The sequence below is a fragment of the Labrus bergylta genome, chromosome 11 (genome assembly GCF_963930695.1).
Source record: "Labrus bergylta chromosome 11, fLabBer1.1, whole genome shotgun sequence".
Lineage (NCBI taxonomy): Eukaryota > Metazoa > Chordata > Actinopteri > Labriformes > Labridae > Labrus > Labrus bergylta.
The window spans coordinates 30,568,239-30,585,829 of NC_089205.1; the positions used below are offsets into that span (position 1 = coordinate 30,568,239).

At 42.4% G+C, this 17,591-nt stretch overlaps 2 protein-coding genes across 5 annotated transcripts in view; both read right to left on the minus strand.

Moving 5' to 3' along the window:
• Window positions 1-7,878: 7,878 nt before the first annotated feature.
• LOC110002496 (olfactory receptor 4E2-like) lies at window positions 7,879-9,848 on the minus strand. Its single transcript, XM_020658102.2, has one exon. The coding sequence runs from the start codon at window positions 9,532-9,534 to the stop codon at window positions 8,560-8,562; it is 975 nt and encodes a 324-aa protein (XP_020513758.2). The 5' UTR covers window positions 9,535-9,848; the 3' UTR covers window positions 7,879-8,559.
• A 3,708-nt stretch (window positions 9,849-13,556) lies between these two features.
• abcg1 (ATP-binding cassette, sub-family G (WHITE), member 1) overlaps window positions 13,557-17,591 on the minus strand; it is a 27,398-nt gene continuing 23,363 nt past the window's right edge. For 3 of the 4 annotated variants that reach the window (XM_065959985.1, XM_065959988.1, XM_065959986.1), the window contains 4 exons: window positions 16,952-17,052; window positions 15,704-15,862; window positions 15,199-15,317; window positions 13,557-14,251 (listed from right to left, as the gene is read on the minus strand). In XM_065959985.1, coding sequence (XP_065816057.1) covers window positions 14,023-14,251; window positions 15,199-15,317; window positions 15,704-15,862; window positions 16,952-17,052 — 608 coding nt within the window. In that variant the 3' untranslated portion in view covers window positions 13,557-14,022. The remainder of the gene's footprint in view (window positions 14,252-15,198; window positions 15,318-15,703; window positions 15,863-16,951; window positions 17,053-17,591) is intronic. The other variant, XM_065959987.1, reaches the window with a different exon arrangement.

Genomic DNA, 17,591 nt, shown 5'->3' on the forward strand with positions numbered 1-17,591 from the left:
TCTATCTGTTGCAGACAGCTGCAGCAACTGATGTGAGGCGGCAGCAAACCTGAGGCTTTATACATCGACGAGGCTACACCACAAGGAGAGTTTCACCTGTCAATAAAAGAGTTTCACCTGTTCATAAAGGAGAGTTTCACCTGTCAATAAAAGAGAGTTTCACCTGTTAATAAAGGAGAGTTTCATCTGTTAATAAAAGAGAGTTTCACCTGTTCATAAAGGAGAGTTTCACCTGCTGATAAAAGAGAGTTTCACCTGTCAATAAAAGAGAGTTTCACCTGTTCATAAAGGAGAGTTTCACCTGTCAATAAAAGAGAGTTTCACCTGTTAATAAAGGAGAGTTTCATCTGTTAATAAAAGAGAGTTTCACCTGTTAATAAAGGACAGTTTCACCTGTCAATAAAAGAGAGTTTCACCTGTTGATGAAATTTAGTTTATCCTGTTGATAAAGGTGAGATTCACCTGTCGATAAAGGAGAGTTTCACCTGTTAATAAAGGAGAGTTTCACCTGTTAATAAAGGAGAGTTTCACCTGTTGATGAAGGAGAGTTTCACCTGTTAATAAAGGAGAGTTTCACCTGTTAATAAAGGAGAGTTTCACCTGTTCATAAAGGAGAGTTTCACCTGTTAATTGAGGAGAGTTTCACCTGTTCATAAAGGAGAGTTTCACCTGTAGATAAAGGAGAGTTTCACCTGATGATAAAGGAGAGTTTCACCTGTTAATAAAGGAGAGTTTCACCTGTTGATGAAGGAGAGTTTCACCTGTTGATAAAGGAGAGTTTCACCTGTTAATAAAGGAGAGTTTCACCTGTTAATAAAAGAGTTTCACCTGTTAATAAAGGAGAGCTTCACCTGTTAATAAAAGAGAGTTTCACCTGTTAATAAAGGAGAGTTTCACCTGTTAATAAAAGAGAGTTTCACCTGTTCATAAAGGAGAGATTCACCTGACAAACTTTTCTTTATATCTAATTTTTTCAGGGATCAGAGTCAGGCTGCTACGTACTACGGGTGAGCAAATTGTATCACTTGTTCTGTGTTGCTCAGTGCTGATCGTTAGAGCTAAAAGCTTAATTGTTAATTTTGCCTAGTTTCTTACGACTGTTGTTTCCAACACACTGTACGTTCAGACAAACAGAAGAAATCAAAACACACTCTTTCTCTCTAGCGACAAACCTGCTTAACAGTTTTGTTTATTTTAGCTACCTACTCTTAGCCTAGCTTAGCAGTTAGCTTCTTTTTCTGTCTCTCCCTCTCCTGCTCTCTCCTGCTCTACGCGTCAGATGTTAAGTTACTCCTCGTCCTCCTTTAGTGATAATGATACATGTAAGAAATGTAGTTTATTTTTAGCTTTGGAGGCGAGGGTGTCTGAGTTAGAGAGACGGCGCCGCACCATTGAGTCAGAGTCATCGTACGCAGCAGTAGTTAGCCAGCCACCTGTAGCCGGTGCGGGGGAAGCATAGTTGAAAATCGAAGCACACGGTTCCCCACCAACCACTTCACGTTTCAAACTAATTTTCCCCACTCAGCGACACACAGAGAATAAAACTCTGATTATTGGAGACTCCATAGTCCAAAACGTGAAGCTAGCGAAGTCAGCGGGCATAGTTAGGTGTATACCCGGGGCCAGAGCGGGCGACATCGCATCTCATTTAAAGTTGCTGACAAAGACTAAAGGTAGATTTGATACAATCGTAATTCATGTCGGCACTAATGACTCCCGACTACGCCAGTCGGAAGTCACTAAGGTTAATGTGGAGTCGATGTGTACTAAGACGATGTTGGACTCCGTAGTGTTCTCTGGACCCCTCCCAAATCAGACCAGTGATGACATGTATAGCCGCATGTCATCACTCAACCGCTGGCTGTCGAGGTGGTGTCCAGCACACGATGTGGGCTTCATAGATAACTGGCAGTCTTTTTGGGGAAAACCTGGTCTGCTAGCTAGAGACGGCATCCATCCCACTTTGGACGGTGCAGCTCTATTATCAAGAAACATAGCAGAGGTTATTAGTCCAAAACCTTGACAACAACACAGAGTTCAGACCAGGAGGCAGAGCTGCAGTCTTACACGCTTCTCTGCGCCTCCCTTAGATCTGTCTCCCAGTCACTATAGCTGTAATTCTGAATCGAACTGTAGTTATACTATAGGTACTGTGTCTGTCCCCCGGCCCAGACCCGTTTTTATAAGTCATCCAAACTTATATCAAAACTACAAATACGATTTTGCAAAAAAATCAGAAAATTCACTGCAGACTTTTGAACATTAGGTCCTTAGCATCCAAATCTCTTTTAGTGTATGATCTGATATCAGATCAGCATATTGATTTACTTTGTTTGACTGAAACCTGGCTGTGTCGAGATGAATATGTTAGTTTAAATGAATCCACTCCTCCCAGTCATTTTAGTACTCATATACCTCGAGACACCGGACGAGGTGGTGGAGTGGCAGCTATTTTTAATTTTGGTCTTCTAGTTAACCCTCGACCAAAGCTGAATTTTTCTTCTTTTGAAAGCCTTGTTCTTAGTCTTTCACATCGAGTCTCAAGAACCTTTCTGTAGCATGTCTGTAGGTACTGGTTGTTCAGGCATGGAGACTTTAGGCTGGGTGGGTTCAAATATTTGGACCGAGGGCTCCTCAGTGTCACTAATACTAATCTGTTCTTCTAAGTGCTCCCCAATTTGGCTCATCATATCTTTAAGCACTATTTCATAACTTTTACCACTATGATCTGCCAATTTCTTCAATTCATTTAGGTAGTTTGTTGTACAGCTGCTACCAACTGTGGCTGTGTACTCATTTGCTAGTGCTTTAACACAGTAAACTATCTCAGGTGCATCTTTTGGAGAATGCATGTAAGGCAAAAGTGGCATTAAAGCTACTAAGGCAGCACTATGTGTAAACTCAACGATCAGGTTTTTGTTGTATGGACTTGTAAAAGTATCTACTGGAACTATTGTCTTAATGGACCCATATCTCTTTAAACACTCAATAATTTCTTCATCTGTTTCTGTATTAGTACCACCACTAACTATAACAGAACAGGATACATCAACTTCAGACCTCGTTACGAAATCCATCTTAACATGGACTGACTCATCAAACTTAAGATAATGTTGTTATTCACACAAAAATGAGCTCCTGACTAGCTTGCCAAGTTATATGTAGCATGTGGGCTAATTGTGCATTTAAGTCAAATTTAAATTAGGAAGAAATAAGGTAGGTCTCTCGGAGCTCAAAAGTGAATACCAACAAAATCCAAACACAGGTAAATTTAAATAATAATTATTGTATTTCACATTTAAAAAAATACTTCCAATATAACAAAACAATAAGTTCAACAACCAACATAAATATCCTCTTAATCAGAAAACGCTTCTTGGGTCCATCAAAAACCAAAAAAAAAGTCAATGTCTTTCGATCCGTGTGCGAATGTCTTTATAGATCCTACCAACTTGTAGGCAGGGTAGATCTCGTAGGTTTTAGCTCGCCATCCTACGGTGTAAGGTTCATACACTAAAACCTGACCTATAAAAAAAAAGGTCATGAACAGTGAGTCCATTCATTGTGCATTCATTGAAATATTCATTATCAGATCTCATTGAAAACCCCATTACTTAAACATCACACAACATAAATATACCTTTAGCTTTAGGCTAGGATTACTTTATGAAATCCTGCAGTGTAATCAAATGAAAAGAAATACATGCCAAGGTTTCCAATGACAAGGCCCCGTACACGGCCGTGGCTTAAAGTAGGGGTTTTCCCCAAGGGGATTCTGCATAGAAATTTCTCCCACGATTCCCGCGGAAGAAAACAACCAACCACATTTATCACTCATCTAACATTAAAAAATATACAATATACAACATACAACTCACCGCTGTGTAAATCAAAAACTCGTCCCGTCTTGGGCAACCAAACAGTTCTGCTTCTGCAGCATGCGATGAGGTGAGGGGAAGTGACCTTGTGAACCGGATGTTTATGACAGGTGGGAGGAGTTCTGATAGGTTGAAGATTTTAGCGGAGTTTAAGTGAGATTATGGAATGTTTTAGAAAAATAAAATAGGGAAATAAATAAATACAAAATAAAATGAAAACCAATTATTCTTAAGTTATGGAGGTTCACTAAGGTCATTCCCCTCTCAAAAGAAAAAAAATAGAGGGCTAATATTTAATTCAATTTAATTAACCTGGGTTACATTTCAGCCAGTTCTAGTTGTTGTAGTTTACCGCCCTCCTGGCCCATATTCTGAATTTCTATCTGAATTTGCAGAATTTTTATCAGATTTAGTCCTTAGCAGTGATAGAATAATTGTTGTAGGTGACTTCAATATCCATGTGGATGTTGATAATGATAGCCTTAGCACAGCTTTCATGTCACTATTAGACTCTATTGGTTTCACCCAGGGTGTAAACGAACCTACTAATTTTCCTAGAAAATCCTCTTCTATCAGACCATTTCCTTATTACTTTCAACTTTGTCCTACCAGAATTATCTCTGCTTAATAAAAATGTGCTTTCTAGAAGTTTGTCTGATAGTGCTGTAGCTAGATTTAAGGAAGCTATTTCAGCTGCTTTTGATTCAGTACCGTGTTTCAACCCAGTTGGAAACTCTTCTGATAGCTTTAGTCCCTCTCAGCTAGATCAGTTTGTTGATAGTGCAGTGGATTCACTGAGAGTTACTCTGGATTCGATTGCTCCCCTGAAACAGAAGGTTATCAAATGGCAGAGAATAGCTCCATGGTTCAACTCAGAAACCCGTACTCTAAAACAAACGTCGCGAAATTTTGAAAGAATATGGCGCTCGACCAAAACGGCAGAATCTTGTTTATTCTGGCAGGATAGTCATAGAAAATATATGAAGGCTCTACGTCACACTCGAGCTGCCTACTACTCCTCTCTAATCGAGGAAAACAAAAGCAATCCTAGATACCTTTTAAGCACTGTAGCCAGGCTGACAGAGAGTTCCTTTAGCCCTCAGCAGTAATGATTTCATGAGCTTTTTCAACAACAAAATTCTAGACATCAGAGACAAATTTAGTAACCTCCTGCCCTTACCTGGTGTGGATACGTCTGATAGGGCAGAGACAGTTCCAGGACTATTAGTCTAGACTGTTTTTCTCCAATCGACCTTTCAGAGCTAAATTCAATTATTTCTGCATCGAAACCGTCAACCTGTCTTTTAGACCCAATCCCACCCAAGCTGTTTAAGGAAGTCTTTCCCTTAGTTAGCAACTCTATATTAGATATGATCAATATGTCTTTACTGGCAGGCTATGTACCACAGGCATTTAAAGATGCGGTAATCAAACCTCTCCTCAAAAAGCCTACTCTAGATTCAGAACTCTAGCTAATTATAGGCCTATATCCAACCTTCCTTTTATCTCGAAGATCCTGGAGAAAGTGGTAGCTAATCAGCTGTGTGACTTTCTCCATGACAACAGTTTATTTGAGGAGTTTCAGTCAGGATTTAGAGTCCACCATAGCACTGAGACTGCACTAGTTAAAGTTACAAACGATCTACTTCTAGCTTCAGACAGGGGACTTCTCTCTGTGCTCGTCTTGTTAGATCTTAGTGCTGCTTTTGACACCATTGACCATCAGATCCTATTGTACAGACTAAAACATTTACTTGGAATTACAGGGACTGCTTTAAGTTGGTTTGAATCCTACTTATCAGACCGATCTCAGTTTGTACATGTTAATGATGAGTCCTCTATGCACACTAAAGTTTGCCATGGAGTCCCACAAGGTTCAGTGCTTGGACCAATTCTCTTTACATTATATATGCTTCCTCTGGGAAATATAATGAGGAAAGACTCCATACAGTTTCATTGTTATGCAGATGATATTCAGCTTTATGTATCAATGAAGCACGATGGCACCAGTCAGTTATGTCAGCTAGAAACGTGCCTTAAGGACGTTAGGACCTGGATGACCAGAAATTTTTTGCTACTTAACTCAGACAAGACTGAAGTTATTGTGCTAGGCCCTAAGAACCTCAGAGAGACTTTTTTTAATGATATGACTGTCCTTAATGACATCAGCCTGCCATCTAGCACCACTGTTAGGAATCTAGGAGTTCTATTTGATCAAGATATGTCTTTTAGCTCTCACATCAGGCAAATTTCAAGAACAGCCTATTTTCACCTTCGTAATATATCCAAGATCAGGAATATCCTGTCGGAAAATGATGCAGAAAAACTAGTTCATGCATTTGTTACCTCCAGGTTGGATTATTATAATTCTCTTTTGTCAAGGTGCTTTGGTAAGTCTCTAAAGACTCTTCAACTAGTCCAGAACGCTGCAGCTCGTGTACTGACTAGAACTAGGAAAAGGGACCACATTACTCCTGTGTTGGCTTCTCTGCACTGGCTCCCTATACAGTCTAGAATAGAATTCAAGATCCTTCTTCTCACTTACAAAGCGCTAAATGGCCAGGCACCATCTTATCTTAAGGAGCTACTGGTGCCGTACTGTCCCTCGAGAACATTACGGTCCCAGAATGCAGGCCTACTAGTGGTACCTACAGTCTCTAAGTGTACTATGGGAGGTAAAGCCTTCAGTTATCAGACCTGCTGGTGGTACCTACAGTCTCTAAGTGTACTATGGGAGGTAAAGCCTTCAGTTATCGGGCTCCTCTCCTCTGGAATCATCTTCCAGCCGGGGTCCGGGAGGCAGACACAGTGTGTATTTTGAAGAATAGACTTAAAACTTTCCTTTTTGATAAATCTTATAGTTAGGGCTGGTGCTGGTGTAGACCAGCCCCTAGTTAGGCTGCTATAGGCTTAGACTACCGGGGGAACTGGCACCTTGAGCTCCTCTCTCTCTCTCTCTCTCTCTCTCTCTCTCTCTCTCTCTCTGTGCATATACAGTACATCATATCACTGCATGTATCTATCTGTAAATATCAGTCACTAATCACCTACTTTCCTGGGAGCTCTTGAGCTCTCTTAGGCTCCTCGAGCTCGTTGATTGACGGCCTGCCAGAACAACTCCCTTCCCCACCAGATCGTTGATTGACGGCTTGCCTGAACAACACCCCCACCCCACCCCACCCCCTTGCTCCCTATCCCTCTTCCTGCATTTTATTCCATCTCTCCCCTATCCCCTTCCAAGCCCGGCGCAGTCTAGGCCTTTTGCTCTTTTGTCATGTTAACAGACAAAGAGTAAGATATTTTACCTACTTTTTGTAAAGTGTCTTGAGATAACACTTGTTATGAGTTGACGCTATACAAATAAAAATTGATTGATTGAAATCAGCAGATAAAAGAGAAGGTTAAAACAGACTCAATAAACAAGAATTCAACATTTTCATAAACGATTGACGTTAAAATTCCACAGTATTGATCAAAATACATACGCTAATGTGTCTTTGCACATACAGCATCAGTGTTGGCTTCACATGCGAGATTGTCTTTAATTATAGTATTTGAGCTGATTCACCACCTCAACAGCCTGCCCATTCATTGATATGGGGGTAACAGTTAAAGGCTTCCTCCTAAAATCAATGATCATCATGGTTTTAGATACATTGGTTTCTAAATAGGAGCGTTTGCACCACTTAGCAAAACTCATGAAAACCTGAAATGTTCAGGGTAAGCTGCACGTGGCTGAATCTTTCACTTTCAATGTTTATGTGAACAGGGTCGATAATGGCTGATACCAACGTTGAACTGACACCTGGGTGTACCACTACTTTTGGTAGCTGTTATAAAGCCCCTATCCAAATGATGTCCTTTTATATTTTAATCAGTTGGCTGGATTGGTGGCCTTCTCTTCGTCTTATTATATGCAAGGGCCCTACGTGTCTGATACCTAGATAATTTAGGCACACCCTCAGGCCCCCCTTTTGAAAAACTAGAACCACGTCCCAGGTCTCCCACTCCACGAGCGCTGTCCAAGACCTCCACAAGACACTAAAGAGGTGTTTCATCCAAGACAGCTCAACGATTTGTAGAGCCTGAGGCAAATCTCATCCACACCTCCTGGACCAGTGTTGTGGTTTTTCTCCAATAGTTCTGGACATTTTCCGACCACAGACTGAGGTCTTTGACCTGCTCTTTGTAAAGTGTCCTCAGATAATATTTGTTATGAATTTGTGATTAAGTCATAAAAAGTGATTCATTGTTTTTGTCATCCTTTACATTGTGGCCTTTATTCACTTGCTCTTTATTTACCCCTGAGCATGTTGTAACTTTGTTTTGACAACTGGGCCTCGTGTGAGTGCGCCCTGAATTACATGTTAGTTTTTAAATCCTCAGACAGAACTTCTCGAGGCACACAGAGAGTTGGTAAAGACTTTACTGATCCAATGAAAACCTGATAGATGTAAGGTGACATGATTGGATATCATATTTACAACACCACATTAAAAAATAAATCATTGAAGTTTCAGGAGGTTTGGAAACAATAAATATGTTGAACATATTCAATCTGCCCTCCAGTCCCATTTCTCCGTTTTAAAAGTCACTTTTATTGCACTTCACTTGAGCTGATGAATCTCTTCTTCTGCAGTGATTTTATCATTTTATTCAAGATATTACATAGTCTTTACCTTTAGCTCTGACACTTACATCCTGCCTTGATTTTAAAACTCAGAAGATGTTTACATGTGTTTCGGATTCTTGACAGCTGCATGCTGTACATGACAGGGTTCAGAAGCGGCTGAATGAGGAGGAAATACAGAGACAGAATGATGCGTACAATGCTCGGCACGCTGGCCATATTAAATCTACTCTGAAGTATTTCAAACATACAACCAAAAGAAAAGTTGATGAGCGAGGCCAGGTGAGGCGTGCAGGTGCTGATAGCTTTTCGTCGGGTCTGTTGGGAACCAGAGAAACACACCTGCAAGATTTTAGTGTAAGAGAAAAGAATTGGCAGCAGGGGGACTAAGACAGTCAGAACTGAGCCAAAGATTCCATAAATGTTATTCACCTGAATGTCAGAACAAGCTAACTTCACGACAAGATAGTTGTGACAATACAAACTGTTAATGATGTTTCCACAAAATGGCAAAGTGATGGTTAAAAATAAAGTAATCAAGAATTTTACATAGGAGTAAATCCACATCCCAGCTATTAAAGTAACTGCCCTGTTAAACGTCATGAGTGTGTTATACTGCAGAGGGCAACAGATAGCCAGATACCTGTCATAAGACATGACAGCTAGATTACAGAACTCCACCTGAGCGTACGTGTACAAGCAGAAGATCTGCAGGAAACAGAGAGGAGCAGACACAGTGTGAACGTCTGAGAGAATCTGAACCAGGAGGAGAGGAAACAAACCTGTGCTGCCGTACAGCTCGTTCACAAACAGGCTGCACAGGAAGATGTACATGGGTTCATGAAGACTTCTGTTCATACAGATCAGCACGATGAGAAATATGTTGACAAAAACAATTAGCATGTACAACATTGCAGTTAACAGGAAATACAAGTATTTCAAAGATCCTACATACATGTACGTGCTAAAAATGAAGTAATGTAAAGTTGAATTCACCATCATTCTTACTGTGATGCAACAAACCATCTGCAAAATATATTAAAAAGCTTGCTTCCTATCTATTCACCTCGAATGAATTTGCTTTCTTTTTGCCTTCAAGCATTATTATTTTAAGAATTAAGAAAATATATTAAGAACGTCTCACAAACAGCCCGGAGCTTCCTTTGACTCTGTGCCTCCACAGAACAGACACACACACGGCACTGACATCTTTAAATGACACACACACACACATCAGGTTACACACTCTACAACATTAGTTACCTGCTGTGTTTGAATTTCCCTCGGGATCAATAAAGTATCTATCTATCTATCTATCTATCTATCTATCTATCTATCTATCTGTTGCAGACATCTGCAGCAACTGATGTGAGGCGGCAGCAAACCTGAGGCTTTATACATCTCCATGACGAGGCCACACCACCTCAGTCACCGCCGGTCCCCAGGGGACACAAATGACTGACGGACCTCGAGCTCAGGTTTGGTTCATTAACAATAACACTGTGTGACAGACTGTTTACTAACCAAAGAGATCAATTATAGTAATAGAACTGTTACCATGACCGTAAAAAAAACAACATTTAAATTAAATAGTAACAGAAAAAATAATGAGAAATAAAAATCTGCAGCTTTTAAATCTTATTTTGCAGGTACAATTTCCACATAGTCCATCAGCACAATGTTTTGCTCCTTCAGACGGTGCCGGCCCTGCCCCACTGGATCTGATTCTGGAACGTTAGCGAGAACTACAAGATCACGAGAGAACTACAAGATCACAGGAGAACTACAAGATCGAAGGAGAACTGCAAGATCAAATGAGAAAGACAAGATTGAAGGAGAACTACAAGATTGAAGGAGAACTACAAGATCACAGGAGAACTACAAGATCAAATGAGAACTACAAGATTGAAGGAGAACTACAAGATTGAAGGAGAACTACAAGATTGAAGGAGAACTACAAGATCACAGGAGAACTACAAGATCACAGGAGAACTACAAGATTGAAGGAGAACTACTAGATCACGCAGGAATAAAGAGAACATGCTAACAACATGTTTCTTTGTTTTTCTGAGGATGATTTGTTGTTTATTCTGTTTTGACGTTACGTTGATGTGTGATGGAATATACGACCAGGAGTCCGTATGTTGTGTTTTATTTTGAAATTGACCGGACGCTCTGTGAGTGTCCTTGTCTGACTTTGTTCTACTCTGTTCAGCTTGATGTGTGCTTGTAGTGAGCGCCGTCAAAAAAAGACTCTCAGCGTATTTGAAAAGGAGCAGAGTCTAGTGGTGCTTCTGGGACGCTCCGTAGACGAACTGTGGCGCCCGCTGTGGAAACGGAAGGATTGTGTTAGGTAGGGTTTGTTTCTAATGTATAAATCTAATGAAGAAATCGTGAAACAGACTGGAGATTATAACACCATTTAATCGGCCGAGGTCAGACAACTTCATCAAACAAGCACGCTTCCAAATCACTTGACTGACAAAGTGCTGACAAAGTAACAGTGTTCACAGTGCTGCTTATATTCTGTCAAAAAGGTGCAACCCACAAATTCCTTTCCATTTGGGTGCATCACCATAAATCAATGAAGATGACATGACACTGACTTGTATACGTATCAGATGTAGACTCTCTGTCTAGCAAACAGTTGTTGACAACATATAGTTGGCTCTTCTCCATATATAGATCTGCTACTACTTAGGTGCTTCGCTCATATAAGGTTACAGCTTCAGACACCTAAAGGTAGGAGTGTTAACACGTGGTAGGCAGACTTGAATAATATATTTCACGAAGTTACCAAGATAAATGAATTTCATGAAAATTCGTACTAACAGATTGACTAGAGTGGCAGCAAACAGCGGTGAAGTGCACGGAGCTAACAAACCACATCGTATGTGCAAGTGGTGGTTAGTTGAAGCGCTGAAAGAATATCAATTAGAAAGTGACTTAAATAATTATCAGTGGTAGCTAAGTGCACAGGCGGTTTGCCTCCTTTCAACACTATATCCCTGAAGAAAGCTAGAGTTCAACACAGCCGCCTGATGCCAGGCTGATAACTGCCACGGGTCCATTGATGACCTTACCAGGAGTCAAAAACGACAAAGGACCACTGCAGGGTCTTCATCGGCCTGTGGTGGTTAGAGTGGTTGGGGTGTGAGTTCTTTGGCACTAGTACCATGCAGGATGTCTTCCTGAGGTGTGGTACTCTCCCCAGCTTCAGGCTCATATGGACACTGGCGTTAGCTCTGTAAACAGCATTATGCTACGTTCCCAGTATAGTAGGTTAAGCGCCACTAGCTCGCCCATCGTATTGGGATTGGCCTTTAACATGCCTGGTGATGATATAGAAGTGGAGAAGAGTCTTCTCTTCTTCTTCCTTTGAGCTTGTGGAGAACTACAGGGTCTTCTGTTGGTACGCTGTAGGTAGGCTGAGCGGCGACGGTGCTGAGACGCAGCATGGCGGAGTACAGACTCATGCATCTGGTGGAATTTAAGGGTACGAGTGTGTGATTCTGCAGAAGCACCACTAACACCTGCATGCATGGTTTGCCCTCCAGTTTTTCTCGGGGCACCTCTTTGCCAACCTGGCCTAGAGGTGTTGTTGTGTGAGTTTGGGAGAGTTTCCCTGGGAGTTGAGTTTCTCGTCTCAGGAGCGGTGTTTTGGTTTCCCTTCAGCAAAGTAAAGGAAGCTACTTTCTAGTAGTTAGTAGCTAGTTTATTCTTTTGTTTTGAACCCTGTCCCATCCAACTGTGTGTCATTATAGTGGATATCTTTCTGGGATAACTTTTTAGAAACCCCCCGCTACTTCTTACCCCCCATGACAGAGTTTCACCAAAACGTCACTTTAAGAGAATCTTTATGTTAAATTCATATTATTCAAGTTTAGCTACAAGCAGAAAATATGTTTTTTAAAGTGAGATTAAACAAACAGCATTGTGCTTCTGTGTGTCCGATGTGCGGGGGTCTGAGGGGAGGTCATTATGGTCTCTCTGAGGACCAGTGGAACCGGAGCGTCTGCTGGCTGATTGGTCTCACTGGTTAACAGCTCTGAAGGTAATTTGCTTCAGAGGGAAATAGTGGAAACAGTGTCTGATGTAAGGACGCCTCAGGGACCCACATGTTGACGGGCCAGAGTGACCTTTGACCTGAGGGACTTCAGTAATGGGCTCTGGTGATGTAACTTTCCCGTAGACCTGAGGACGCAGCGCGGCTTTACTGTGGGGACATTAAACGAGTGTTTAAACAAGAGTTTTTATTTTATGACATTAGTTTGGATTGTTTGTTAAAAGTTTTCACTCTGCATCAGTTCTGTGTTCTGTTCAGCCTCTTTCAGCGCCCGGTTTCAGTTTCACAGATTTCTTTATGTTAATTCTCCAGAGAGCGTGCAGATTCAGCTCTTGCTCAGGTCGTATTATGTCATCTGCTTTCTGCCTCAGACGCGGGAATAATGTAACATAATGATACCTGCACCAGCCCTACCTATAAGCTTAATGAAAAATGAAAGTTTTAAGTGTATTCTAATAAGTACAGAGTGTGTCTGCCTCCCGGACCCTGACTGGGGGATGACTCCAGAGGAGAGGAGGAGGCAGCTTAGTGTGTGCAGATCTGGAGGTCAAAAAGCTGTCATACATGCAGCGTGTTAGTCAGTTCATTATTCTTTTTAAAGGAGGTTTGAGAACGGCTCCAGATTTAAAGGAAGAGACGTTTCTGACAATCATTTGATGGTTTAGGCTTGAAGCCTTAGTGGGCTGATTCAGACTGGATGACATCAGAGGAGCTCTGTGCTCGCTCAAATCCGGTGCGATCTTGACTTTACGCTCGATTCACACAGAACACAGACGTTATGCTGATTCTGTGAGAATAGGCTTTAAGATGCTTATGAGATAAAACAAGTTTAATCCAGGATAATATTTTACTTTTAAGAAGTGAGACTGAGTCAGTGTGTCAGCTCTGAGTACCCACACACCGGTCTGTCTTCTCTTTGTGTCCCCATGTGTGAACCATGTAGATAAATGAAAAGAAGAGTCAATAAAGTTGAACATCAGGAAACTCTCTGGTCTTTACTTTATTGTTAACAGTCTTAGTTACACGCTGTCTGTGAGTCCACAGCGTTCTCAGCTCACAGATTTACTAATTTAACATACAAGTCGTCTCCATCCTGAGACTTTTAAACAAACTGAATCTCAGAGGCTTTTATTCTGAAGGAAACTCTGTTCTCCAGTTTTGTTGCGCTGTTTGTGTCGTGTTGTCGGGGTCCTTCAGGCTGTGGCACAGTTAAGCCTTCAGGAGTCAGGAGACCAGCTCCTGTCCCTGCAGGACGTGTCCTCACCCCCTCTAAAGACACTCAGAGACATTAAACATTCGTCCAAACCTGGTCTCGTCTCTTCCTGGTGTCGGTTTTTATCAGCCAGCCCAGAGTCGATTCACAGTCCACATGTAGACAAACTCCACAGCTACAGGCTAACTTTGGCCTAACGGTTTGTCCTGGTCTAAATGCTGGACCTCCTCCTGGTCTACCTCTCAGCGTTGATCTTGTAGCGCAGCACAAAGTACGCCATGAGCCTCAGAGAGAAGAAGAAGATGGCGAGGATGATGAAGTCCAGGTAAAGTTTGGCGTCCAGCATGTCCAGCTCCTTCAAGATGGCCTCAGACTTCTGGAAGTGACAGGTGTCGTCTTCGTCACAGTGCAGATCCTCCCGGTCCAGGCCGTAGATGGACAGGATGACGCCCTCAAAGCCGTACCTGAAACACGGCACAGGAGGTCGGATCAGGAGGGTATGACAGAGTGTGACATTATGAAAGAAAGGATCCCTACAGAGAGAATTTAGAGGAAAATGAATGACCACAAGCAGCTGTTACATCTCTCTCCACAAACACACCACATTCAGAGAACAGGAAGTTCATCTCCCAGGACTCAGGAGTTTGAGCGTGCTGCTGAGTCAAGCCGCTAGTTTGTCTCTTTCAGATGTCTTTGTGTCTTAAAGGCTTTATATGTGATTTTTTGATCCAGCAGATGTCGCCCTTGAGCACCAGCACTAAAACCAAAACAACTCGCTCTGCATTGTTGTGTTAGCATGCTAATGCTAGTGATCTTTATTATGCTGGTATCTTCACACTGCATGTAAATTTACCTGAAATGAGCGTGATCTAGAAACACAGTTAAGCAGTGAGTACAGTATGTTATTCTTCTTTTCTCTAGTCCCTCAATTAAACAACTTTTATACACGAGGGGAGGAGTCAGCCGGCCGTCCTGGCGATGTAAACAAAGTGAAGATAGGACTCTGAAAACTCTGAAAACATCACAGACAGTGGGACTCGGGTGTTACACCCACTGTAGACAGTCATGACTGTTATTTTCAGAGGATAGACTTGATTTCTACATTTAAGTGTGAAAAATCACATATGAAGCCTTTAAACTGTAGATTTCAACAAACACAAGAACACAAAATAAACCGCTAAAGAAGAATGAGTAACTCCCATAATCTGTGATGTCAGTCGTAACACAGCCACCTGCCACTAGGTGGGGCTCTACCACCTGGATGTAAACAAGCACAGTGAACACAGAGCATCTCGTAGGAGCGGTTTGTTTATGTCTATAACATGGAAGTTGTGTGGTGTGTGTAAAGTAGCATGACAGCAGTATCAGGTTAAACTGGAGATCAGTGCTCAGTAACAAACAGCGCCCCCACCTGACGTAGGAGATGTAGGACATCCACTGCAGGTACCAGGGTATGGTGTCGAAACTGACGAAGAACCCAGAGAACAGGAGAACCGGGATCGCTGTTACCGGACCCACAAACGTTGCCACCTGCAGGAAACAGTAGAGTCAAACACACCTGAGTGCAGTCTGCAGGTAAACACACCTGAGTGCAGTCTGCAGGTAAACACACCTGAGTGCAGTCTGCAGGTAAACACACCTGAGTGCAGTCTGCAGGTAATGACACCTGAGTGCAGTCTGCAGGTAATGACACCTGAGTGCAGTCTGCAGGTAAACACACCTGAGTGCAGTCTGCAGGTAAACACACCTGAGTGCAGTCTGCAGGTAATGACACCTGAGTGCAGTCTGCAGGTAATGACACCTGAGTGCAGTCTGCAGGTAAACACACCTGAGTGCAGTCTGCAGGTAAACACACCTGAGTGCTTCAAGTATTAAAGCAGCAAACATTTTGAGAACCTGAATTCAGAGGGTCTGACCTGCAGCGAGGTGGACGCAGCTCCGATCAGCAGACCCAGACTCTGAGCCACCAGAGAGGTCAGGACCCCCAGAGACAGGAAGAGGAAGAAGCGACCGGCGTCGGGAGGCTGAGCGGTCATCCAGTACACGATACTGCAGTACACCACGGGGAACACTACCTGTAGGACAGCAGACACTTTAAGGTCAGTAAATCAAACTGGAGTTTTACTGGCTGTGATGGTCAGTAGACCGATCTCTAAACTGTAGAATCTTTGTGAGGGTGAGAACCAGGGGAACAAGATGAAGTGATTTCCCTACAAGTTATCACTGTATGCTGATGATTTGTGTTTTATGTATCAGATCACATTCACTCTATGAGTGGCAGCAACCAGCATCCCATCGATTCTCCAGCATCACAACTCAAACAGTCTGAAGTTCTTGTCAAACTGAGCCCCCCTGGTTTAAAGTAACCATGGATCAATGTAACCAGAACATGAACCTCTCTTTTTCTCCCACATAATGTCTCAAGTTAAGTCTGGCCTTCAAAGATGGAGCAGTTTCCCTGTTTTGCTGATTGGAAGAATTAACCTTAATGACCTCTTTGAAAACCTTTCTTGCATAAAAAACATAAAATAAGAGACAAAAGAAGTGACATTTACATCCCTGTTCTGTATGTCGTGGAGGCGCCCCCCCCTCCCCCGTACCGTCTGCAGAGGCGTTACAGAGGAGAGACGGGATCGCCTGAGCCATGTTTTGAAACCTTTAGAGCAGCTTTACATGATCGTATTTATCTGATACTGCTGTCAGTAAAAACCCTAATTTCATACTCTGCTGCTGTCTCTTTAAGGCCCCCCCACTTTCTTCTGATTGGTCAGCTCTATGGAATACTTCAGGGGGACAGAACGCTGCAGGGCTGCCAGAGGGAGGGCTGCTCTCCAGGTCTGGGAGAAGAGAGTCTATGTAAGAGGTTTCAGAGGATTACGGAGAGGCTTGAAGCCGTCTGTTGAAATTCTTGGTTTCATATCGGGGAACTATGGCGCCCTCTGCAGACTCATCCTGGGATTACTCCAACATATGTTCACCTCTTGATCTGAAACTTTGCCCACGTTTAGTTTGGACGGTTTCAAATCGGAGTCAGCAGAAAAGGTCGACTTTAAACTTTTTATTGCAACACGCAGCTGACTCCAAACTCGGTTAATTTCCCGTTTAACACCAGAAACACGACCTCCTGCCGACTGCTCTGTTCTGGATTTATTTGAAATATTTACCTGGAAGGGGACGTCAGCCATGGTTTTAGCCAGGTAATAAGCCTTCAGACTGTACCAGTAGTTCAGGTGTTCCCTCAGAAAAACTCCCATCTCCAGAGGAACTGGACACACACACATGAACACATGAACACACACACATGAACACATGAACACACACACATGAATACACACACATGAGCACACACACACATGAGCACACACACATGAACACACACACACTTCAACAAACACACATGAGCACACACACATGAGCACACACACGAACACATGAACACACACACATATGAACACACACACACATGAACACACACACATGAACACACACACATGAATACACACACATGAGCACACACACATGAACACACACACACTTCAACAAACACACATGAGCACACACACATGAGCACACACACACACATGAACACACACACACAAACACACACACATGAACACATGAGCACACACACATGAATACATGAACACACACATATGAACACATGAACACACACATGAATACATGAACACACACACATGAACACACACACATGAGCACACACACATGAGCACATGAACACACACACATGAACACATGAGCACACACACATGAGCACACACACATGAGCACACACACATGAGCACA